The sequence below is a fragment of the Danio aesculapii genome, chromosome 12 (assembly GCF_903798145.1).
Source record: "Danio aesculapii chromosome 12, fDanAes4.1, whole genome shotgun sequence".
NCBI classification, from domain to species: domain Eukaryota; kingdom Metazoa; phylum Chordata; class Actinopteri; order Cypriniformes; family Danionidae; genus Danio; species Danio aesculapii.
This window is the reverse complement of record NC_079446.1, coordinates 17,645,317-17,671,316: the sequence shown is the minus strand read 5'-3', so window position 1 is coordinate 17,671,316 and position 26,000 is coordinate 17,645,317. Positions and strand designations below refer to the sequence as shown.

Here is a 26,000-nt window from a genome sequence, read left to right as displayed (position 1 = left end):
AAAACTGACTGGTACAAATTTTTAATGTTTCAAATTAGAGCTTTTCAATCTGCATGCCCAGGTACCCATGCGTTTTCATCCCCAGGTCTAAAAAATTATTATTTTAAAACACTTGAAAGCTTCTTCTAATCTTTATGGCAAATAACCCAGCATTTCCTTGGTTATTTAACAGAAACTCATTAAATTAGGTGAAAGATCTGAAAAGACTGAAGAATAAATCTGATTGCACCAATGTTCTTCCCCCTTTGTCTGCTTCCACATTTTCCATCTGTTCACTACCCAGGCACATCTGAGAACTTACATGGTGTTGCTCTAGGTGATTTAGGGCTCTGATGTGTTCCCATTTTCATCCTATACAGCAGCCGCCTGTAGAGACATGATAAAAAAAATTACAGTTAGGAAGAATCAAAGACATTGTTAAAAAAATAATTATTTACAAATCTTGATTCCAATAATTGCTATTTGTCTGGCTTTTGCAAGGCTTTCTTTTTTGTTTTGTTGTGTTCATTTGTCAGCATGTCTTGTATTAATTTGATTACTGTTTGTCTTCTTTATACGGCACATTGTTCAAAGTTAGGTGTGTTTAATTGTGCTCTATTAATAAATTGAAATATTTTCTGTATTCGCAATGAATAAATCAGCATTTGTTTTACCAAATGTGACTACTAACATTCATAACTTGTGTATATTTAATCAAAAAATATTGGTCACACATTATTTTGATGGTCAGTTTGTTGAATTTAAGTTACATTGCATCTACATGCCAACTAATTCTCCTTAGATTATAAGTAGACTGTTAGATTGGGGTTAAGGTTAGGGTTAGTGTAAGTTGACATGTACTTGCAAAGTTTCTTATAGTCAGGTAAATGTCTGTTGAAGGAGCATATCAACAGATATTAAGCAGAGAGTCTATTAATACTCAAATGGACCATCAAAATAAAGTGTTACCAAAATATTTGATCGACATTCAATCTGTATATACATTCAAATAACACAAAATAATTTTGTCAAGAACGTCACTTCCTAGTTCCTTTGTTCATTATTTCACTGTAAATAGCCAATGTTAACCTTTGAAAGCAGTTCAATTTTCACTTTTATTTTATCCATCATCATCAAACCTGCTTGTAACAGCATGATATACACTTTCAGATGTACGCAAAAAATTCAAATTACTAAACAATCTCAAAAATAAAAAAATAAACAAAAAAAAAGATAAATTATTACAAATAAGCTTGCCATACAAACTCATTTGTAAACCACCACTGCATATTAAAAACATTTGCTTTATTAGAGACTAATTATGGTGAATGAAAAGTAAGCATTGACATTATTTTGTTGTGTACTGTACCGCTCTTGGAATTGTCTTGAAGGAATAAGTCCGGCACGCAGGTTGCTGTCTCCCACTCTTTTGGCCTGCCACCATGTTGGATCATCTTGGCTCACGACCTGCAGGACATCCCCACATAAGAAAGGTAGTCCTGCCTCTTGACAGGGAGTTGCCTTGTCCTCATATGGTGTGTAATCGAACAGTGCCCTTAAATAGACCTTTAAAAAGATACAATAAAATTATCTGCAGAAACTGCCACCTATTATATGCTTTGACTTTAAAGTGATTACATTCACCTTACTCTCCTTGAATCTGTCCTCTTCCTTAATGGCAGGAATTATCTTCAGTGTGATCGAGCCTTGAGACTGAGACTGCAGCCCAACAAATAATAAACAATCAAGGACACTAAATCCTGTAAGTGCCTTTTCAGATAAAGAGTCTTACGGGAATGACTCAGCATTTTGTAAAGTAACCTAGGAACAGTGAACTCACCAGAATCTGGCTGATCTCCTCAGGACGTTTGTGTATAATGAGATTTCCATTGACCTCCCTTAACTCGTCTCCAACATGAACCAGACCTGAAAAAGAAACCAGTCAACAGACATCATGATGTGTTCAAAATTTGTTTTGCATTCCTTAATAATTTCATCCTAATTTTACATTATAAATCTCGGTATAAAGGCATCATACCATATTAATACATCCAATACACTACCTGACAAACGTCTTGTCACCTATCCAAGTTTTAGGAACAACAAATAATAACTTCTAGTTGATCATTTGGTATCAGAAGTGGCTTAAATGAATTGCAAAGGCCTCTATTACACTTATTTACTAAAATAAAACATGATCATACATTGATTTTTATTTATTATTTAATTAGGACAGTAAGATCTGACTTTGCTTATACAAAAGTCTTGTCACTTAACAGAAATTCATGGTGCAGTGGAAAAAGAGTTAATATTGTGTATGACTCCCATGAGCCTGGAGGACTACATCCATCCATCGCTGCAATGACTCAAATAACTTAATAATAAAGTCATCTTGAATGGCAAACAAAGAGTTCTTGCAGGACTCCCAGACTTCATCAAGGTTCTTTGGATTCATCTTCAATGCCTCCTCCTTCATCTTACCCCAGACATGCTCAATAATGTTAAAATCTGGGGACTGGGCTGGCCAATTCTGAAGCACCTTGACCTTCTTTGCATTCAGGAACTTTGATGTGGAGGCTGACAAATGAGAAGGAGCGCTATCCTGATGAAGAATTTGCCCTCTGTTGTAGTTTGTAATGTAATTATCAGCACAAATGTCTTGATACCTCAGGCTCTTGATGTTACCATCCACTCTGCAGATCTCTCACACTCCCCCATACTGAATGTAACCCCACGTCTCCAAACTTGACTGATTTCTGTGAGAATTTTAGGTCCATGTGGGTTCCAATAGGTCATCTGCAGTATTTGTGATGATTGGGATGCAGTTCAACAGACGATTCACTGGAAAAATCTACCATCTGCCACTTTTCCAAATGATCAACTAGAAGTCAAGTTATTATTTGTTGCTCTTACAACTGGAATCAAGACTTTTGTCAGGTAGTGTATAGAATGTCTAGGAATTTCATGTAATAATACTTTCTTATTAAAAGTTAAATACTTGTTAGATACTCCCTTCAAAGACATAACAGAACATTTGAAAGGCCTTCATTTCTTATGTTAAGCATCTCTAGCTGGATCACCCCTGCCAACCCCTCATAATAATAACACATAACAGTCTGTAACCTTTATTGCCTTGCATTTTAACATTGAGATTATTGTATACATCTAGGGATCATTTATCATCCCGCATTTCTTATTTTATCATTCACCCCACCCCCACCCCATTTAGTGTTTTTTATGTACCTATAAGTGAGTACCTATAGTTTGTTTTATTGTTCTCTGTATTTTTTCCTTTTTCCTTTACATCTCTACTCTTGATAGTTGTTGTTTATGTTTGTAAAAAGTAAAAAAATAAAGTTTAATAAATCATGAAAAAGTAATTTGTAATATAATCTCTATTATGTATTTTTTAAACATTATTTTCTATTTCCAGGATTTAAAATAGTCATGGATATTTGGACCCCAATGTATAGTTACAGTAAATGAATATTTTTATGTTCATTTTTCAGTGAATATAGGCAATGTATTTTGGTGCATTTAAACAAAACAGATTTAATAAACAGATATATTTGTTAAATTGTTGAAAGATAATACAATTAAACCTAAGCAAAATATTGCAAAATACTTATTGCAAATTAATGACAATCTACAAAATTTCAACTAAATTTTTAAATTTTTGTTTTCTTTTTTAAATCGTAATCGTAAGTTATTTTGTTAGATAAGCTCCAGATTTGGCTTCAGTACTGACTAATCTAACGTATATGCACAAATATAATATTGTATAGCTTCCTGTTAAAAACATGAATTTGAAAGATAGATTTGTGAGGGGTGTACTTATATATGCTGAACACTGTATAAAACTGTCCGTAAAAGTATAGATGGCACTTTAATAACTTTAAACTTTAAAGTAATCCTCCTTCAGTTTCTGTGTTTGCAACCTTACGACATTGCTGACTTGCGCTATTATACAATAGGACAGCCCTGAACATGAGGTGCACGTCATATTTCAGCAGAATTTCAATGAAATCTGTTCTGTATATTTCCAGTGTAATCTGTAATCCCAGAGGGAAGCATAATCTCAAGGATTTTAGTCAATAGTTTGGGTATGATCAGAAAAATCCACTGCTCAAAATGCCATTAATATCAACAAAAAATGATTCTGCTGTGATTACAGTCTCCCCTGGTCGCTGCCATCTAATTTTCAAAATGTCATTTTTGAAATCATTTTGAATCTCTAACAGAAGAGATTCTCTGGAAATTCTTTGCGTAACACTTTAATAAATGGCTATTCCATTCCCTTTACTCTACTGAGGATTGAGTCGCCTGTCACGGTTTTGCAGATTTAAGAGTTTTTGACTTGGATGGTCCTTGATTGCGTCAGTACAGATTATGTTACATCAAATCTGCTGAGAGAGATTTTGCTGTGGTCCAGCTACAGTTTAAAAACACACAGCTGGCACAGAATAAAAAGAATGCAGGGACCAGACTGTCACTCACCACTGCGGTCTGCAGCTCCGCCCCTCATGATCCTAGCAACCACCACCGCCCCAGTTACTTCGTCCCTGCGGATGGTTGCACCCTAAAGAGAGAGAATAAACTGCTAAATTAAATTGGTTGTGGAGAACAGAATAACAATTTTATAGACAGAACAGGTCAACCATCTTTTTTTTTTTAAACAGTTAAATGTACACTGTGAATGCTAAGAAAGCTCTTGAGAAGTAATTATGCTGTCACCACCAATGAAAAAAAAATCTATATAGTATGGATGTCTTAATACACATGACCAGTGTTAGGTGTGTTGTTTCACTGTCATCACCAAATCTATTTCAAGATTGTCCATCAAATTATCCACCCAGGTGCTTTTACCTGCTCTTTTATGAGAAGGCTATTGTAACAGGATAACTGCTTGTAATACATGACTATAGCTGCAATTACATTTCTATATTTCTTTTCAAATGTATTTAATCAACAGCCTATTTTCCAACCCGGGCTGCATTTCCGATATCCATCGTTAACCAGCTGAGTTTGCAAGTTCATTGTTTACAAACATAGTTCGTTGATTTGGTGTTTCCCAAATCCATCGTTCCAAAGAACATTCGCAAATGGTTGAACACAGCCTTGTTTCATGACAAAAGCTATGTGACCTATGATTTACAAACGGAAATCTATATTACATCTCCAAAGTTTGTGCAAACAAAAATACGTTAATATTTTTAATCTATAATATTCAAAAAACGTTTAGACGTTTGGCTGTCAAAGTTGTAAAAGTAGATTTTTTCAAATAAAAACACATTAGAGTACTTAATAATAATAATAATAATAATAATAATAATAATAATAGCTGAATCTAAATGTAATTATAGGCAACAAATGAAAGTGTGACCCTATATCTGTGTTATGATCATCAGCGATCGAGCGGCTGCAGATTGCTGGTAAACACGCAGATCCACAAATCTGCTGGTATATGAACTACAAGTTCCAGTCATGCACCACACACACACACCTGTTCTGGATCACGACTGATTACACTCACACAGCTGGGAGCTGCTCAAAGACTGTTTAGATGGACTTTAAATACAGTGCGCACACACACCTCTTGGCTGAGTCTTGTAATACTGCACTGTGAACATTATGACGCGTTTTCCTTGCCTTGTTTCTGACCCTCGCTTTCTTTTGTCTTTTTACATTGCTTGCTGCCTGCCTTTTGACCATCCGCCTGCTCTATGATCACAACTCTGAATGGCCTGTATACATCTGTTTGTCCCTGTGTTGACCGTTGCTTGCCTGACCATTCTCTGTTAAATCAAACCTGCATTTGGATTCGCACCTCTGCTGTCAGCGTCCCGTTCACATAGCAGTCTGACTTATATATGAGATAGAATAGGTATTAGCTATTGTAAATTTATGTTTAAGAATAGAATATTTATATATATATATATATATATATATATATATATATATATATATATATATATATATATATATATATATATATATATATATATATATATATATATATATATATATATATATATAGTGCTTAGTACACCCCTCAAAAATCTTTTAAAAATTTTTTTAAATTCATATTTATAATAGGAAGCTATACAATATTTTATTTGTGCATATGAATTAGATTAGTCAGTACTGAAGCCACTGAAGCCAAATCTGGAGCTTATCTAACAAAATAACTTATGATAACAGTCCAAAAACTAGTAAACCCAAATTTGAATTCAAAATTGAATACAGAAAATCAAAAAAAGGTTAAACATTTGTTGAAACTTAGTAAGTTGTACTTTTTTTGCAATATTTTGCTTGAATTTAATTGTATTATTTTTCAATTTCTAAATATGTTTGGTGACTAAAATATATTTTAATATATATATATATATATATCTGTTCAATAAATCTGTTTTGTTTAAACGCAATACCTATATTCTACCTACATTACCTATATTCACTGTATATTCCGTTTACTTAAGTTTCAATGAACATGGTAAACGAATGCATGTTCTTACCAAAACTAATATTGGATAAAAAAATATAATATAGCAAATTAATTTGTACACAAAAAGTCAAATCAATGTGGAATTTCCTTAAAGAATTTGTTAGTCATAGATTTAGAGATTAGAGTGACTGTTTTGAGTGTCATTAAGAACATTTTATCTTAACTAACATGGTTCAAACAATGGATCTGTGACAGAGGAACTATGGTTTTGGGAAACACTTGTCATCATACATTTCCCAAATGATGCATTATTCTGTTGTAGTTCATCTTAATGTCACACTGGAAAATCATACTTAAATAAAAGTACTGTTTGCCTAAAATGTAGTGCACGAAAAATAAAAGTATCTGTTCATTTAATTGTAAAAGAGTAGTCCTTTTAAAAGTACTCAAAAGTAGTAAGTATTGAGTATTATGCTTTGATTCCACTTTATATCATGCAAATTCAAATGTAGCTTATACATCAGTGGCATTATCCTTTAAAGGTGTTTACTGTAGGTCAACATTAAATAATTTCCTACACATTTATAATGTGAGATTTAATATGAGAAAGTGAGAAAGAAACACGTTTATGTGTGTATAGCAAAATTTGTGTAACCTAAAGTGTAAAAAATCTAGCTGTAATGATATGTTAGATCTTAGATTATGATAGATACTGATGGAATACATGCAAAACTCTAATTAGGCCTGTCACAATAATCAATATATCGACTTATTGCACAAAACATGGACATGATCTCATCATTGGTGATGCACTATATAACGCTTATAGATAAAAAACCAATTGTAGCAACACTTAGCTGATTGTGCAACATCTCCATCCCTATTGGAGGTGTCAGTGTCAGTATGGTTAAAAAAACACTACAGTATTTATTTTAAAATTACTTTAGTATATTTTCATGTGGGTGCCTGAAAACTGACAATAGATCTGGTAGCAGATATCACAGCCTCTGTTACTTTTTTACCTTGCAGAGTGTACTTGCATTGTGATGATATTATATTGTCATTCTGGTATTAAATAATGAGTGGCATTAAATGGTCTTAAAATGACAATAATATTGTTTATCGCATTATATCTTGGTGTAATATATTGCACAAAAAAAAAATCGTGACAGGCCTAACTCTAATACATCTAGTAGTTGTTTAAGACCATTTGGTGATTCCAGTCATTATGTAGTAGGTATCCTTCATCAGTCTCCTGGTTGTTGCATCTTTTTGGACACTTAATTCTTCCATATTGTACAGGTTTGTTATAAATAAATTCAGAAATATGATCACATATGAATGAGTACTTTCCTATATGTAATAAAGCACTAGTCATTTACTTGTGGTCAACATATATATAAAAAAATAATTGAATAGACAGAAATGTTACTTTATCGTGATATATCTTTATCAGTATATGAGATGGCTTAATTTGTAATATGACATGCTTGTCATATTGCCCACCCTATTACATACGTATGTATAGTGTATGTATGTATGTGTATAAATTTGAATAACAAAACTTACAAGAGGCTCCTTGTTCTTCACTAAACGCACAATTTTCACCGATTCCTCTTCCAGTTCATCCTCCAGATCATTCGGCAGAGGTGGGAGCACTGGCTCGAAGTTCTTCTGTGCCACCGTGTCATGTACTGTTAGCACTGCCTGAAGGGACATGAGAAGAAAAATTGCAACAAAAGTTGACAGGATGATCCATTAGTGCTGTGTAGGAAATTATGTGTGCACAGAGAGAAAGAGAGAAAGAGAGGAGAGCAAGACTATGGAGGATGCAAGCACAGAAGATGGACTGATACAGAATAGAAATGAAAAAGAGAGAAAAGAGGAAATTGATGCCGGGGGCGCGTGAAGGAAATGAGCGAGTCTAATTAGAAGGTTGTAAAATATCATCTGATTCTGTTTTGTCATTCAGTGCACACTATAAGAAACTGAGCTTAGGCTAATTACTCCAATGATCTTTTAAAAACTGATTTATTAGGAATGTTGATATTAACATATTTATGATTTTCAAACTGATTATTACAGGGTTTCTGCAGGTTTCATCAAGTCAAATTTAAGACTTTTTAAGACCCTTTTAAAACCATTAAGAATAAAAATTCAGACTTATGCGAGGTTGAAACTTTCTAGCAGTATCATGTGGAATTGTGGAATTGATTTTATCATTTATTTTCATGTTTAGGGAGTTTAATTTGTAGAATTTGGTGTTTAAATGTCTAACAGCTCTTGTGAACTGTGTCTGTGCAATAAAAAACTTATATATAAAAAATAAGGTTTTATTGAGATGTATTGTTGGTGATTGGATGGTTGTGGGCCCAACTGATTAGCTTTACTTAGACAAGATCTGTTTAAAATGATTTAAGACCCACAACCCAATATTGCAGTGAATTTAAGTTTTTGAAATGTAAGCCTTTTTAAGACCCAGAAGGATATTAGCATTAGAAGGATTAATAGGAGCAAAAATGTCAAGGGTTTTCAATTTTTTTAGATACCACAAATCTTATCCTTGACCGAGAGATCTTGAAGTTCAACCTAAAATGAAAATGACCACCTCATGTGGTTTTAAACCTTTATGATTTTCTTTCTTCTGTTGAACACAAAAGAAGACATTTTTAAGAATGCTGGTTGCTGGATCTGTTAATTAACAGTTTCCATATTTTGTGACTCACAAGTATTTAGCATTTACAGTTGTTAATTACATTATGAATCCTTGATCTCTGTTGTCAATTCAGCTCTACAGATTAAAGTTACCTTTACTGACATTTTAGCTATTTAAATTAATATAATGTATAAGAAGTAGAGAGAAATAAGTGTATAAAATATCATAAAATGTACTGGCAATTTATCACAAAGTCTTTGTACCATAATGTACAACACCAGCCCAGATAATATATCACTTTAAACTATTAACAATGTCAATGTCCCAAAAGCATAAATAAACAGGAAAAATATTCATTAAATACACAAAAACTGCCAATTTACAGATATTTTTAGTGTGGAAAACAAATTACTATGGAAGTCAATAGGTCAAATTCTTTTTTTTAAATAGCTTTTTTTGTATGAGTAAATGATGACAGAATTTACATTTTTGGGTGAACTATTGCATTAAAGAGTAAAGGTAAAGAAGTAAAAGCCGTTTTCTGTCTTATAGATGTCATGTTTTCATATGGTGAACATTTTATATTATAAATGGGTCTAAAATATTACTTTAAAATGTCTTGTTTCAATTACTGTAAGTATTTATTTACGTTTTAATTAATTTATCTGTTTAGAGCAAAATAGATAATTTATCAGAATCTTATTTAACACTTAATATGATAAAATCATAATATATGTATTTTTGTAATAATCTATATCTTTAATAGTGCATTGATGTACCATAACTTGTTTTATTTATTTATTTACTTTCTTACTTACTTACTTTATTGCATTTAGTTTTATGGTCACACTTTATTTTGATGATTTGTTTGTTTTAATTTAAGTTACATTGCATCTGCATGCAAAATAATTCTCATTAGATTATAAGTAGACAGTTAGGTTGGGGTTGGTTAAATGTCTGTTTAGAAGCAGTATCAACAGATATTAATCAGAGAGTCTACTAATACTCAAATGGACCATAAAAATAAAGTGTTACCAATTTTATGGATTTTATGTTGTTTCCATCTTTATAAGATGTCTTCTATCTATATTTCTTATTTCAGAAATTGTTTTTTTTTTTTTCCACAAGCTTGGCACACCTGTCTTTGGGAATTTTTGCCCATTCCTCTTTGTAATAGCTCTCAAGCTTTATCAGGTTGCATGGGAAGTGACAGTGTACAGCCATTTTCAGATCTCTTTAGAGACGTTCAATAGGATTTATGTCTGGGCTCTGGCTGGGGCCCTCAAGGACATTCACCTAGTTGTTGTGAAGCCACTCCATTGATATTTTGGCGGTGGGCTTTGGGTCATTGTCCTGCTGGAAGATGAACCGTCGACCCAGTCTGAGGTCAAGAGCACTCTGAAGCAGGTTTTCATGCAGAATGTCTCTGTACATTGCTGCATTCATCTTACCCTCTATTCTGACTAGTCTTCCAGTTCCTGCTGCTGAAAAACATCCCCACAGCATGATGCTGCCACCACCATGCTCCACTGTAGGGATGGTATTAGCCTGGTGATGAGCAGGGTCTGGTTTTCTCCAAACGTAACGCCTAGCATTCACTCCAAACAGTTCAGTTTTAGTCTCATCAGACCAGAGAATTTAGTTTTTTATGGTCTAAGAGTCCTTCGTATGCCTTTTGGCAAATCCCAGGCGGGGGAGTGGTATCCGTCTGGCCACTCTACCATACAGGCCTGATTGGTGGATTGCTGCACAGATGGCTGTCCTTCTGTAAGGTTCTCCTCTCTCCACAGAAGAACGCTGGAGCTCAGACAGAGTGAGCATCGGGTTATTGATCACCTCCCAGACTAAGGCCTTTCTCCCCCGATCACTCAGCATAGATGGCCGGCCAGCTCTAGGAAGAGTCCTGGTGGTTCCAGACATCTTCCATTTATGAATGACGGAGGCCACTGTGCTCATTGGAACTTTTCAGAGAAGCAGATTTTTTTCTGTAACCTTCCCCAGCCTTGTGCCTCTAGACAATCCTGTCTCGGAGGTCTACAGACAATTTTTTTTGTCTTGATTTGCTTGGTTCTTGTTTGCTTGGTTTGTGCTTTGACATGCACTATCAACCCTGGGCCTTTATATAGACAGGTGTATGCCTTTTCAAATCATGCTCAATCAACTGAATTTGCCTCAAGTGAACTTCAATTAAGCTGCTGAAACATCTCAAGAATGATCAGTGGAAACAGAATGTACCTGAGCTTAATTTAGAGCTTCATGGCAAAGGCTGTGAATGCTGATGTACATGTGATTTTTCAGGTTTTTTATTTTTAATAAATTTGCAACAATTTCAAAAAATCTTTTTTTCACATTGTCATTATGGGGTATTGTGTGTAGAATTTTGAAGAGATAAAATAATTTAATCCATTTTAGAACAAGGCTGTAACAAAAAAAAATGTGGAAAAAGAGAAGTGCTATGAATACTTTCCGGATGCACTGTGTGTTCCCACCAATATCAAAAGCATTTTTTTGTTCTTTGTTTTTTATTTTTAATAAAAGTAGCCACAATGACATGAAAACACAGTTAGTAAAAAAAACAAGTCTGAGGCATAGGTGTGAGTTTTGCACCTTTACATGCGGAGTGGAAAGAAGTGCTAATAGCTCTCTCTCATCTTCTTCCAGTGATCCGTTTTGTAGCTCCTCTGCGACCTGCCAATTCCAAATCACAAAACCCAGAATTGAAATTCTAAACTGTAACATGTCCCTGAGTTTTGAACGGTTGTGCTAATGTAAGACATTTGATAGACATTTTTTATTTATATAATTATGATTTGATTAATTGCATTGCGATGTATGACACTTACATCTTCAGCCAGGCAGGAAGCACTGTGGAGCACAGGGGTTGGACTGTAGAGGTGGAACTGCCTCAATCGCTCATGGATCTGCAGGACAGTACATGTAGATTGTTATTCGACAAAAACCCATTTAGAATATTAGAATAATATTATTAGAATAATAATCTTCTGCATTACACACTTTCATAAGATAGCTTAGACTCCTCTCACTGAAGACCTCCCTCAGGAACACCAAGTCCTCCTTGTGATTCGCTTCTGGATGCAGTTGGGAAGTAAGAAGTGCTAGCATCTCATGTAAACCTGCAAGAAAAATGTATACTTTATCCCTTACATTAATATTAAACAGATTAATACTTAAACAGATTTTGGGTTATGATTGTCATTGTTAAAGTTCATACAAAATGAAAATTCTGTCATCATTTACTTGTTTCAAACCTTTATGAGTTTCATTCTTCTTTTAAACACAAAATAAGATATTTTGAGAAATGCTGAAAGCATGTAACCATTGACTTCCATAGTATTTATTTTTCCTACTATGGAAGTCAATAATGTTTTTTAGCTTACTTCAAAAGCAAATATTTTGAATGACGTCATGCAGAGTGAATAGTGAGTAAATTTTCCTTCTTGGATGTAAAAAAAGCACACTAGTAAAAAAAAGACAATTCTAAGCAACCTCAATATCTTGTTTCATTCCAATCTAAACTTCTAAAATCTAGACAAACTTGAGAAAACCTAGTCTGAAAGTTTGAAGTAGTTTAAACGTTTAAATAATTGAAGTAGTTTTTAAGATGTTTGAAACAGTATAGATAGACAACTACATATATGTTAGCATGTTTCTAGTATAGATTAGAATGTTTCCTACTAGGCGGTGGATTAGTGGTTGCTAAGGTGTTGCTAGTGTGTTCTAGGCGGTTGCTAAGGTGTTGCTAGTGTGTTCTAGGCAGTTGCTAAGGTGTTGCAAGGCTGTTGCTAGGGTGTTCTGATTGGTTGTTAGGTGGTTGCTAAGGTGTTGCTAGGTGGTTGCAAAGGTGATGTTTTGCTGTCTCTAAGGTGTTGCTAGGGGGTTGCTAATGCATTGCTAGATGGTTGCTAAGGTCTTGCTGGATGGTTGCTAAGGTTTTGCTAGGCAGTTGCTATGGTGTTCTGAGTGATTGCTAGGCAGTTGCTATGGTGTTGCTAGGCGGTTGCTAAGGTGTTCTGAGTAGTTGCTGGGAGTTGCTAACAAATTAGCATGGTTCTAGTATGAATTAGCATGTTGCTAGCATGTTTCTAGCATAAATTACCATATTGTTAGCATGGTTCTAGTATGAACTACCATGTTGCTGATGTGTTTCTAATATTAACTGGCATGTTATTGGTATGAATTAGCATGTTTGCTAGTATGATTAGGATGTTTTTAGTATGGATTGGTATAGTTATAATGTTTCTGGTATACATTAGCATGTTGCTAGTATGTTTATAGTATGAACTGGCATGTTGCTAGTATGAATAGTATGTTGTTAGTATGTTTCTAGTATGGATAAGTATATTGTTAGCATGAATTGGTATGCTGTTAGAATGTCCAATGTAAAGTCAATGGCAGGTTTTTACAATTAAGGTCTATGGGACAGTTGGCTGCCATAAGTGGTTGCTAGGGTGTAGCTAGTAAGTTGAAAGCTCATTAGTGATTGGCAAATTGGTAGTCTGAGTTGAATGAGCCCAACCTTAAATCTGTGTGACAGTCTGGCGCAAAGTTAGGAAGTTATAAAGTTTGGTCCAATGTTAAGTCAATGGGACTTTTCCGAATTTTCCGGGTCAGTTTAGATATAGCAACTTATTCAAGATATATTCAAGATATAGCAACTTAATTCAGTATAGTTTGGAGGTTTGGAGTTAGTTTGGTGGTTGTAGTATGAACAGTCTAGGAGGAGATGCGTTCTTAAAATAGTCTAAGAAGAAGACGGAAGAATAATAAGTTTAAGTATTATAACAGTATGTTGGCTTTCTCAAACCAGCATAATTACCATTCTTGAACTGAATACAATCAAAGACCATAGACGTGTCATTTGTATCTTTTTGAATAGGAAAAAGTGTAATGGTCAATATGTTAAATAAAGCCCCGCCTACTAGTACAGGAGCCAATCATCGATCGATTTATGGTAAATAAAGCCCACCTTCTAGTACAGGAACCAGTCATCAATCGCTATAGACTGATGATACTCAGGCGAGGAGCTCAGATCAGGCATTCGTTTCTGCAGATTTTGTTTGATTTTGACATTTAGAAATGAAACTAAAGGGACAGTTGTTGTTTAATTTTATTGATGATGCCTAATATGAATATCAATGGTAAGCTTGGCAAGCAGTTTTGGAGAATTTCATGTTTCCGCATTCAGACAGACAGACGCTGTGTCTCATTTCAGTGGCTGCATCCTCTGAAGGATGCAGACTTCAAAGATGAGTCCTTCGAAGACCACACAGGCTGAACTGAGGGTTTTGAAATGAGACGATCTAGCCAACAGAGGACAGATCTCGTCACCAACTGTCACAGCTGCCGTTAATAAGCGGTAATAAAATTTGTAATGACTTTTTTTTCAAAGTGATTTTATAACTTTTCGTAAACAATCTAAAGGCAAAGCGAGGAATACAGAAGCTGGAAATATATTTCCTTTGATCCATACATGTACACATAAACATGTAAACTGTCTATAAAATCGCTCTTTAGTAAGACATGTCATACTCTTTTAGTTTTTTTAACATGTGCTTAGATATCCAAGTAAAATAAACGTTTAATCCGGAGTTTTCTTTTAAAAAGTCCTGCCGTTATCAGCGCACAATGAATCTTGGGACGTTTGAGGCCGTGAAGGATCCACCGGTTGTGTCCTTCATTACCTGGGAAAAGAAGGACGCATTTTGAGGCTGCGTTTGAAGTAGGCTTATAATTTTTTAGAAGTGACACAGCCTTCGTCACACCGCGATGACGCAACGCACTTTGAATGCATCCTTCGGAGGATGCAGCATCTGAAATGAAACAGCTAGAATGCCCGAGCACACTGCCCGAGAAGCAAAGATGGCCGCCAAATGAAATGACTTGCCTAAAAGGGACTTTGATACAATTCCGAAATAATCCATAGCACAACATAGGATATAACTGGAAAAAATTAATGCTTCTTTAATATCATGATGAATGAGTTTTATATTGTATAATGTCATCACAGCTGCTGCATGGATTACCTGTGGTAGGTGAGAGAACAGGCATGGCTGCTCTTGAGATGGATGGAGACAGAAAAAATGTTTCCTTCTTCTCACAGGTCACTCAAAATGTGAGTTCATCTGACAAGGCTGTTATCCACAAAACTTTAAGAGAAAAACAGCAAACACAATTTGGTAAAAGGCAACGTCAGGAACTGTTAACTGTTCCTCTCTGTGGTCTGTGTTAAACAGCTATTTAATAATGTTGTAGCACATTAAATCAATGAGGCGAAACCTGCAAGACATAATTAAGGGGTAATGGTCATTTTATGATCTTTTTATCAACTCGACTTTAATTTCCATAGCTGTTTGCATGGTGGTAACTATATCATAAACAAATGTGATATTATCATGATGAAATAAAGTAAGAAAGGCGTGGTGTTCATCATTAAAAACAAAGAGTGTTGTCTTGTTTCTAGTCCAAATATCCAAAAATTCTTAAATCAAGAAGCATTTTCTAGACAAGTAAAAAAGTTAATTATAACGTTTTTCCTTAAACAAGATTATTGGTAAATTATTTTGCTTGTTTTAAAGAAAAAACTCACTTAATTTGTAACTTATTCCTGAAAACAACATATTCAGTAAAACTTTACTTAAAGGTGGTGTTTTTTAGGTTGTCGTGACACCTTTGAAATCATATCAAGACATATGTCATAAATAGAGATTTTGTGCATATGACAACTATCATTACGTATTATTTACTTAGTTATGTCCTTTTAAATGCAAACATGACATTGTTAGAGATATATTTGTTATGACAACTTGACAAACTAAGATAATATAGACTACTTGACAAGTCTTGTCGTCGATCCCAGTTGTAAGAGCAACAAATAATAACTTGACTTCTAGTTGATCATTTGGAAAAGTGGCAGATGGTAGATTTTTCCAGTGAATTATCTGTTGAACTGCATCCCAATCATCACAAATACTACAGACGACCTATTGGAACCCACATGGACCCAAGATTCTCACAAAAATCAGTCAAGTTTGGTGACGGAATAATCATGGTTTGGCGTTACATTTAGTATGTGGGGCATGCAAGAGATCTGCAGACTGGATGCAAACATCAACAGCCTGAGGTATCAAGACATTTGTGCTGCCCATTACATTACAAACCACAGCAGAGGGCAAATTCTTCAGCAGGATAGCGCTCCTTCTCATACGTCAGCCTCCACATCAAAGTTCCTGAAAGCAAAGAAGGTCAAGGTGCTCCAGGATTGGCCAGACCAGTCACCACACACAAAGATTATTGAGCATGTCTGGGGTAAGATGAAGAAGATGGCATTGAAGATGAATCCAAATATTTTGATTAACTTTGGGAGTCATGCATGAACGCTTTCTTTGCCAATCGACATGAATTCATTAATACTTTTTTTGAGTCATTGCAGAGATGTATGGATGCAGTCTTTCAAGCTCATGGGAGTCATACACAATATTAATTATTTTTCCACTGCACCATGACTTTATATTCTATATTGCACAGTATTTCTGTTAAGTGACAAGACTTTTGTCTAAGAAAAGTCAGACCTTACTGTCCTAATTAAATAATTAAAAATCAAGGCATGATCATACTTTATTTTGGTAAAATAAGCATAATCTAGAGGCCTTTACCATTCATATAAGCCACTTCTGATACCAAATGATCAACTAGAACTTGGAACAGTAAAACTTGGATAGGCGACAAAACTTTCGTCAGGTAGTGCAAATTGTCATATCTGCATTGTAAACCCAAATGTTGTCTTAAATAATAATTAAGTAAAGTTGACTGAACATAACTTAAAATGTAGCATTTTGGTCCTATCACTTAAAAATATGAGTTAATTAAACTTATTTACCATGAAAATGCATAAACTTAAGATTTCAAGTGTAGTGAGTTCAAAATCATAATTAATCCTTTGAAAAAAAATAGGTGATTTTCACAAATGTAGTTTTGACTGTAAAATTCTAATATGTGCAACCTTTTAAGTGCAAGGTCTTTTTTTAAATCAGAAAACATATGGCTTCAGGTATAATTATTCATCATAATGTGGATAAATTCATTCATTTTCTTTTCGGCTTAATCCCTTTATTAATCCGGGGTCGCCACAGTGGAATGAACAGCCAACTTATTCAGCACAATTTAGCTTACCCAATACACTCGGAACCGCATGTCTTTAAACTGTGGGGGAAACCGGAGCACCCGGAGGAAACCCACGCGAACGCAGGGAAAACATGCAAACTCCACACAGAAACACCAACTGACCCAGCCGAGGCTGAAATCAGCGACCTTCTTGCTGTGAGGCGCTACCTACTGTGCCACTGCGTCGCCAATGTAAATAAATGGCTACTTATTTATTTGTTTCAAATTTCAAATCATAGTATATTATTACACACTTAATATATTGACTGAACTAAATGAATTGAGTAAACTCATTGCCTTAATTTAATTGAATAATGGAATCTCCCAAAACTTGCATATTTAAGCTTTTGTAGCTTAAAAAAAAGCTTTTGTAGACTATACTTAAATTAGTACTAAGTTTGGTGAACTGAACAATTTAAGTATAGTCTACAAAACCGGCAAGTTAAATAAACTTAAATATGCAAGTTTTAGGAGACTCCATTACTCAATTAAGTTGAGGCAATGAGTTTACTCAATTAATTTAGTTTAGTCAACTTATTATGGTTTTCAGTGTGTCATAAACATGATTGTCATGAGGCCATTATAATTGTGTCATGAATATTGTTCTGATAATTTTTTTCAGTGGAACAAACTGAATATTTCTTGACAATTTCCCAGCATAAGTGTTAATGGTCTGTCAAATAATTTTATGACAGTTTCATTCATGTTTAATGACATTTAATGACAAATACAATTTGTACCACTGTAGTTTAGGTCATAGAAAATATTAATGATGCTGTTATAGATTCATGATACAATTATAATGACATTCATGTTTATGACATATTTATAACAAGCTGTCTTTCCTTGATAGTCAAACTAGTGATGACAAAGACAATGACAGGTTGTGATGTATTTATGTCAAGTTATAATAACAAAGACGTCTCTAATAATGTCAGCTTTGCATTTAAAATGACATAACTGAGTAAATAACACTTAATGATAGTTGTCATAGACATGCATGAAATTGATATTCAATTGATACTCATTGATATTCATGATGTGTCATGTCATGATTCTTCACGTAAAGTGTTACCCAAAATGTTTTCACTTGTCTAGACAATGCTCTTGATTTAGGAATTTGTAGATATTTGGATTAGAAACAAGACAAAAACTTTAAGCAGGAAAAGCATTTTTTTACAGTAAGACAAAAATAAACTGTGGACACAAAACAAGAAAAAAAAAGACTAAATGAAAGATATGCCAATAGTCATGCATTTTAATTACACTTAGTCTTCTCAGTTTAATCAGGACAGAATGTTGCTATGATCAGTCAATTGGAGGAAAGCATATCTCCAGAGGGCACACACAGTAGATTCTGGTGGTCTGCACAGTTCCCCGTTAATGAGTGAAGTAAGTAGAAATGTGATCACTTCACTTGAATATGAGTCCCGCAGGAAACAATCCCCATGGCAGGAAGAATCAATACTTTACTGCTACTTTCATCCAAAGAGACATCACTGGAAACTATGTGCTCTGCACTTTTTAAAGTTCCTTTTGACCAATTACTAAAATTGCCTTTGATTTTGACTGCAAGCATGGTGTATGGGTAAATCGTTTAGTCTGTCTACAAATGCAACAAAATAGCCTTAAACATTCCTGAGAATGAAGTGTTTGAAAGCAGGATTCCTTGAGAAAGCAAAGCCTTTCTAAAAGGATCCCTAGAGAATCATTCATATTTTTCATTGAACTTTGGATTGCATTTAATTTTTGTGTGTTCATATTCAAGAAGCCTTTAAAGGCAGATGTTTGGTATTTTTGACTGTGTCAGGTATTTCTGTATGGCATGGCACTAAAATTATGCAATACACATTATATAAAAAATAGAAATTGTAACACAGTGAAATGCCCAGTGTGCATTACTAATAACTAACATGAGAATAAACAAACAAATTTCCTATTTTGAGTGCATTTTTATAGATTTTTTCCCGTATGACATGATAAATTGCTGCATCATTTGATTAAACATTTGATGATAAAAAGGAAGTATCACAGACAGGGCCTGTAGCCAGGGGGTCCAGGTGGTTCGAAAGACCCAGCCTTCACTGACAAAGGTCCAGAGTTTGTTCCATACATGAGCTCATTTGTCCTATTTTGACTGCTATGCCATCATAATAAGTGAAAATAATCCATCGAAAACACTTTAACACCAAGTGGAATCCTCAGTTGGCTTTCATGACTTCAGCTAATAAGTTTTGGCTAATGCAAACAATTAATTTGCATGGGTCCAACATCTAGCTGTGCAAGAAAACATACAATCGGATGTAATGTAAAGTCATATTTCACGACTGTATTGATTTTAAATAGTGAAAACAGTTTAATTTATGTCTAAATCTTGGACCTTATTCTTGAAACAGAAAATGACTAATAAAAAGGTGTGAATAAAAAAAAGGCCTATATACTGATATTCATTTAAATATTATTTTGGCTATTGTTGTAAATTTACTTTTTTTAAAAGAGAGGCTAGATAAATTGTGAAGCTCTACATTATTATTATTATTATTATTATTATTATTATTATTATTATTATTATTATTATTATTCAAATGGCCAAATTCTGACTGAGGAAATTTGAATGTGCTGGCCAGTTTTTAATTTATAATTTGCCTAATAAATGACAATAGGCTTGTTTTTAGTTTCAAATATATTCTTTTATATTTTAATGATATATGATGTATTTAGCATTTTAAAAAAGTATTTTTTATTTTCATAATTCTTTATTCTAAATATTTAGGAACCATTTTTGGCACATCAAAGAGTTTGGTTATGATGACCATGTGACAAGCTAATCCAGATAAAAATAATTAAATAAAAATAGTGCTTGAAATCTATTTAAATCTCATAATTAAATAGAAAATGATGCGTATAACTGAAAAAAGGTCCATGTTTTTTTTAAAAAGAACCACCCCTGGCTATGGGCCTGCAGACTGTAAAATGCTCTTCATTTTTACATGTTTTGTTTCATTTAATGAACCTCCAACTTATCCAGCATGTTTTTACGCAGCAGATGCCCTTCCAGCCGCAACCCATCTCTGGCAAACATCCACACACACACTCATTCACACTCATACACTATGGACAATTTGGCCTACCCTATTCACCTGTACCACATGTCTTTGGACTGTGGGGGAAACCGTAGCACCCAGAGGAGACCCACACAAACGCAGGGGAACATGCAAACTTCACACAGAAATGCCAACTCACCCAGCCGGGGCTCGAACCAGCGTCCTTCTTGCTGTGAGGCAACCTATAGATAGGTCACCTATAGATTTCGTCATGAGCCACGGCTGTGTTCAAAATGACATCAATATTTTCAAAGAGCACTGAGAAGGGAGCGCAATTGTAAACATGAAGATCGCTAAAACTAAAAATACTTTGAAAGCAAATTACACCTAAGAGAGATGACTTTAAAGCTTTAAAAAAAAAAAAAAAAAGAATTCCAATTTTAAATGTTAGAATGTTCTACACGAATAGCGCATAGGGGGATAACTGGGAATAGAACACAGCCAGGAACTGTTTCTAACTACAGCTCTAGAGGTAGTCGCAAGCATACAAGTTTGCGACGCAGTTTGCGACTGTTCGTTGAAACAATGGATTTGAGAAATGCCAAATCAACAAACTATGTATGTAACAATGCAACTTGCAACTTTAGTTGGCTTACAATGGTTTTTGGAAACGCACCTCTGGAAGTTTATTACAAGGTCATTGTACCATAATATACAAGACAACCCAGACAATATATCATTTTAAACTAATAAAATGTTAATCAAAGTCACTTTTTTTAACTTTTCAAGGTTAAAAGTTGTTGGAAGAAAGATCAAGCTCCCATAATGCAATTCAAAAGCATAAATAAACAGAAAAAAAATGAGAAAAACCTTGAATCACAAAATACGAAAAACTGCTAATTTACAGATAACTTTTACAGTGTATCTTAAATCTTAAATGATCTACCTGAAGAAATCAATGTGACAAAAATAGAGTTTAATAGAGGCTTTATAAGTGATGTTTGATAAACCTAAATAATACCACTGATAAACAATATGGTATAAAATATGGTATGGTATAAAAATATGCTTTCATCTATATGTGCCATGTATCATGAACTGCATATTTTATATACATTACATTAATTTTAAACTGTGAAACAAGGTGATGGGATTTGTGTGCCAGATCATCAGCAACCTTGCAGAATTTTAGTGTTCTAAAAGTCATCTAATCCATGCTGATTCTCCGTCTTCCCATTTATTCTGATTATGACGTGCATGATGGAAAGATTACGTTGTTCTGAGTTTCGCTCAGTCGTTCTCACAAGCTGGAGTCGCACTGAGAAGATTCTCACCAGACATATGCTCGGATCAGGGCCATCTTGCGAGTACTTAGCAGCCCAGCCCACCATTAAAAAAAAATTAAATTAAATAAAAAACAACAACAGCAAATCAGTAGAAGTGTAATATGCAAAATCCAACTTCACCAGACCCAAAACCTAATTGGTATGAATGGTAATGGTTCTACCCAGCAAAACCACACTGGATCTGTCTGACCTTTTATCAGCCTCTCTTTCTCACAACAAACAGGGAGTCTTTTGCCCAGTTCTCGCCCTTTCAGAATGATTCATGTAAGGCTGAAAACATGCCCTGTTAGGGGAACAAGGTCATCGAGACACCCTTCTGCCACCATCTGTCCCTTTGACTATCACGCACTGGTAAAGGCCACCATTAATGCCAACAGCTCTAGTTCTCTCTCTCTCTCTGTGTGTGTGCCATATATACATAAATGCATGTATGGACACAAGCAAACATCAAATTAAAGCTCTCTGAAGATTATCGTAAATGACATTAACAAGAGCCATTGAGGGCCTAATTCATTAAATTTCAGCAGATTATTAGAAAATAGCCTGTCCCATGAATTAAAACACATCAAAACACTAAACACGACTTTACGACCAAATAAAATGTGTTATGAGCAGATTCTCTAACTTACAGGCTGCATTTGATTACACACATCTGTAAATACAAAAACATGATGGAGACTATTCTAAAATGATTCTATTGTTTTTACACAGAAGAAAATTATATTTTTTTATCCCCCTCACCCCTCACGTAAGGCATGTATATTGGAACCAAGACATTATTTAGTATGTTTATGGAGATTTTTTTGTTGTTGTTAACCTGGACCTGACCCATACAGAATCATGACATAACACAAAATACAGGTGCATGGGAATACCTTCAAGACAAGCACAAAAAACAAAAATACACATAAAACACAACAGATTCAGCACTCAGCCAAATTCACCAATGCTCTCTGAAAGCACTAAGTCTGACACAAAAGGAAATCATATAGTTATTAAGAAACCCCAGCATCCTTCTACCTCATTCCAGCGGACGTCTCTCCCAAACTGTCCGTCACGGAATGTGGCCGGTGAAAAACGCATCACTGGATGCCGGGATCCTTTTAAGTGCTGAATCCTGCTGTTCACTCTGTCTGCAGAGCGGATTATACAGCCAGCAAGCTAAGGGAGAACGCCCCCATATCTCTTACCTTTCACCGGCGGTGTGCGCGTGAGAGTGTTTCCGCTTTCTGACTGTGGCAATTCCTGCTATGAGTATTTCGGTGCTCGTTACCTTCCTCCTCCCCTTATTCTCTCTCTCATACAGTCTTCAGCCCTCCCTTCTTCAATCTCTTGCTCTATCACCATCCCCCCACTCTCTCTCTCTCTCTCTCTCTCTCTCTCTCTCTCTCTCTCTCTCTCTCTCTCTCTCTCTCTCTCTCAATGATGCTCGCTGTGATGTGGCAGGAGTCTAGACAATGATGTGTTGAGATTTCTCATAATAATTTGCTCACAGCAGACATTAAAAGGACAGGCTAGTAACGAAAACATTCATTCATTCATTCGGTCATTTTCTTTTCGATTTAGTCCCTTTATTAATCTGGGGTCGCCACAGCGGAATGAACTGCCAACTTATCCAGCATAGGTTTTACGCAGTGGCAACAAAAACAGACACTTTAAAAAGCTGTCTACTTTGTGGTCAAGTGCATTGAAAAGGTAGTGAAACATGAAAAGGCAGATTGCACTTGGGTCATGGTTTTCCTTTATCTCAACATTTTATTGTCTTATCAGATATCATACTATATCTTCTTGTGGCATTTAAATGAAGAATAGCAATGCCCTTGTTTTAATCAATCAATATATTTGCATTGTGATTGATCAAAAGTAAGAGTTTTTGCACTGTTACACAAAAAACATATATTAAACAAGCACAGGGGTTCCCCAAGCCTGTGTTAGCTCCCCAATTTTGTTTACACTGTTTACAAATGACTGTGTAAGTCATAATTCCAGTAACTTTATAGCAAAGTACTCAGATGACAGCTGTAATTACAGCACATCTGGAAAGTATTCATAGCTCTTCACTTTTTCCACATTTTTATGTTACAGCCTTATTCCAAAATAGATTTAATTTATTTATTTCCTCAAAATTCTACACACAATACCCCATAATGACAATGTGAAAAAACATTTTTTTAAATTGTTGCAAATTTATTAAAAATAAAAAAAAAACCTGAAAAATCACATGTACATCAGTATTCACAGGCTTTGCTCAACACTTTGTTGATGCACCTTTGGCAGTAATTACAGCCTCAAGTCTTTTTGAATATGATGCCACAAGCTTGGCACACCTGTCTTTGGGAATTTTTGCCCATTCCTCTTTGCTGTACCTCTCAAGCTCTACCGTTGCCCCAGTCTGAGGTCAGGAGCACTCTGAAGCAGGTTTTCATTCAGGATTCATCTGCATTCATCTTTCCTTCTATCCTGACTTGTCTTCCAGTTCCCGCTGCTGAAGAACACCCCCACAGCATGATGCTTCCACCACCATGCTTCACTGTAGGGATGGTATTAACTTGGCGATGAGCGGTGCCTGGTTTTCTCCAAACGTAACGCCTGGCATTCACTCCAAACAGTTCAATTTTAGTCTCATCAGAGCAGAGAATTTTGTTTCTTATGGTCTGAGAGTCCTTCAGATGCCTTTTGGCAAATTCCAGGCGGGGAGTGGCTTCCATCTGGCCACTCTACAGGCCTGATTGGTAGATTGCTGCACAGATGGTTGTCCTGTAAGGACACAGAATGCTGGAGCTCAGACAGTGTGACCATTGGGTTATTGATCACCTACCTGACTAAGATCCTTCTCCCCCGATCACTCAGCTTAGATGGCTGGCCAGCTCTAGGAGCTTCCACTTATGGATGACAGAGGCCACTGTGCTCATTGGAACTTTCAGAGCAGCAGAAATTTGTCTGTAACCTTCCCCAGACTTGTACCTCAAGACAATCCTGTCTCGGAGGTCTACAGACAGTTCTTTTGTCTTCATGCTTGGTTTGTGCTTTGACATGCACTATCAACCCTGGGACCTTATATAGACAGGTGTATGCCTTTACAAATCATGTCCAATCGACTGAATTTACCACAGGTGAACTCCAATTAAGCTGCTGAAACATCTGAAGAATGATCATTGGAAACAGAATATACCTGAGCTTAATTTAGAGCTTCACGGCAAAGGCTGTGAATACTTATGTTCATGTGATTTTTAATAAATTTGCAACAATTTCAAAAAAATCTTTTTTCACATATTATTATGGGGTATTGTGTGTAGAATTTTGAGGAAATAACTGAATTTAATCTATTTTGGAATAAGGCTGTAACATAAAAAATGTGGAAAGAGTGAAGCGCTATGAATACTTTCCGGATGCACTGTAGCCTTTTGAATGAACACAGTAACCTCTCAGTTTAGAGGTTGAAAGCCTTGTGAAATGGTGAGCTTCAAACCATCTTTTTGTCAAAACACTGTAAATCCCGCTGTTGTCATTACTAAAGATATTAAGTTAATATAACTTGACATTACTTAAAATAACAAGTTTTATGGCATCAAAACTTAAACAAGTGTGTTTAAATTACTCATAGGCAGCAAAAAAGCTTTTAATTAATATCTTAAGATCTCTAAACTTAACATTTTAATTTCTTTAAATGATTCACCACGTTTCTGTTTAAAATGATTGGTTGCGCTTGAAGTTCTGCCTTGACAACCACACTGGGGTGCTTTCTTAAAAACCATCGTTAGCCAACTAAGGTCACAAGTTCAGTCATTACAAACATAGTTTGTTGATTTGGCATTTCCCAAATAAAAAATCTGCCTTAACCTTAAATTTCAGATGTTCAATATTCAAGTTAATAAATTGAAATTAAAAACATTTTTAACGGCATATACTATTTAGTTTTATTAAATTGCAATTGTCAATAATTCAAATGAACAAAATTTATATTCTTATCGTTTTGTCATATTTTAAGCTCCATAATATGAAAACTAAAACAAAATGTAATTTTAAAATTAACTTTAAACATTTAACAGTATTAATATTTGAACTGTGTCTTGATCATATAAATATTGCAATAGTGAGCACAAGAGATGACTTTAAAATACAATTGTCGACTTCAAACTGTTGTACAGTATAGAATAACTGCCAATACAGTTTTGCTTTTTGTGCATTATTTTTGGATAAAATTTAGGATTAATCAAAATAATATATTTTTTTATAATATAAAAACACTACATAATAATGATAATAATAATAATAATTATTATAATAGTAATAATAATAATAATAACAATAATAAAAACAATAATAATAATACTCACAAGCAAAACTAA

General features: G+C 34.8%; 1 protein-coding gene across 2 annotated transcripts in view; it reads right to left on the bottom strand.

The window, feature by feature from the left end:
- The window catches only part of mpp3b (MAGUK p55 scaffold protein 3b), a 44,654-nt gene extending 21,723 nt beyond the window's left edge, over positions 1-22,931 (bottom strand). For both annotated transcript variants that reach the window (XM_056470213.1, XM_056470214.1), the window contains exons 1-11: positions 22,842-22,931; positions 15,125-15,247; positions 12,096-12,214; positions 11,924-12,001; positions 11,688-11,768; positions 7,994-8,131; positions 4,477-4,558; positions 1,820-1,905; positions 1,624-1,698; positions 1,349-1,545; positions 302-366 (exon numbers count right to left, since the gene is read on the bottom strand). In XM_056470213.1, the coding sequence (XP_056326188.1) occupies positions 302-366; positions 1,349-1,545; positions 1,624-1,698; positions 1,820-1,905; positions 4,477-4,558; positions 7,994-8,131; positions 11,688-11,768; positions 11,924-12,001; positions 12,096-12,214; positions 15,125-15,149 (946 nt within the window). In that variant the 5' untranslated portion in view covers positions 15,150-15,247; positions 22,842-22,931. The remainder of the gene's footprint in view (positions 1-301; positions 367-1,348; positions 1,546-1,623; positions 1,699-1,819; positions 1,906-4,476; positions 4,559-7,993; positions 8,132-11,687; positions 11,769-11,923; positions 12,002-12,095; positions 12,215-15,124; positions 15,248-22,841) is intronic.
- Between the last annotated feature and the right edge of the window lie 3,069 nt (positions 22,932-26,000).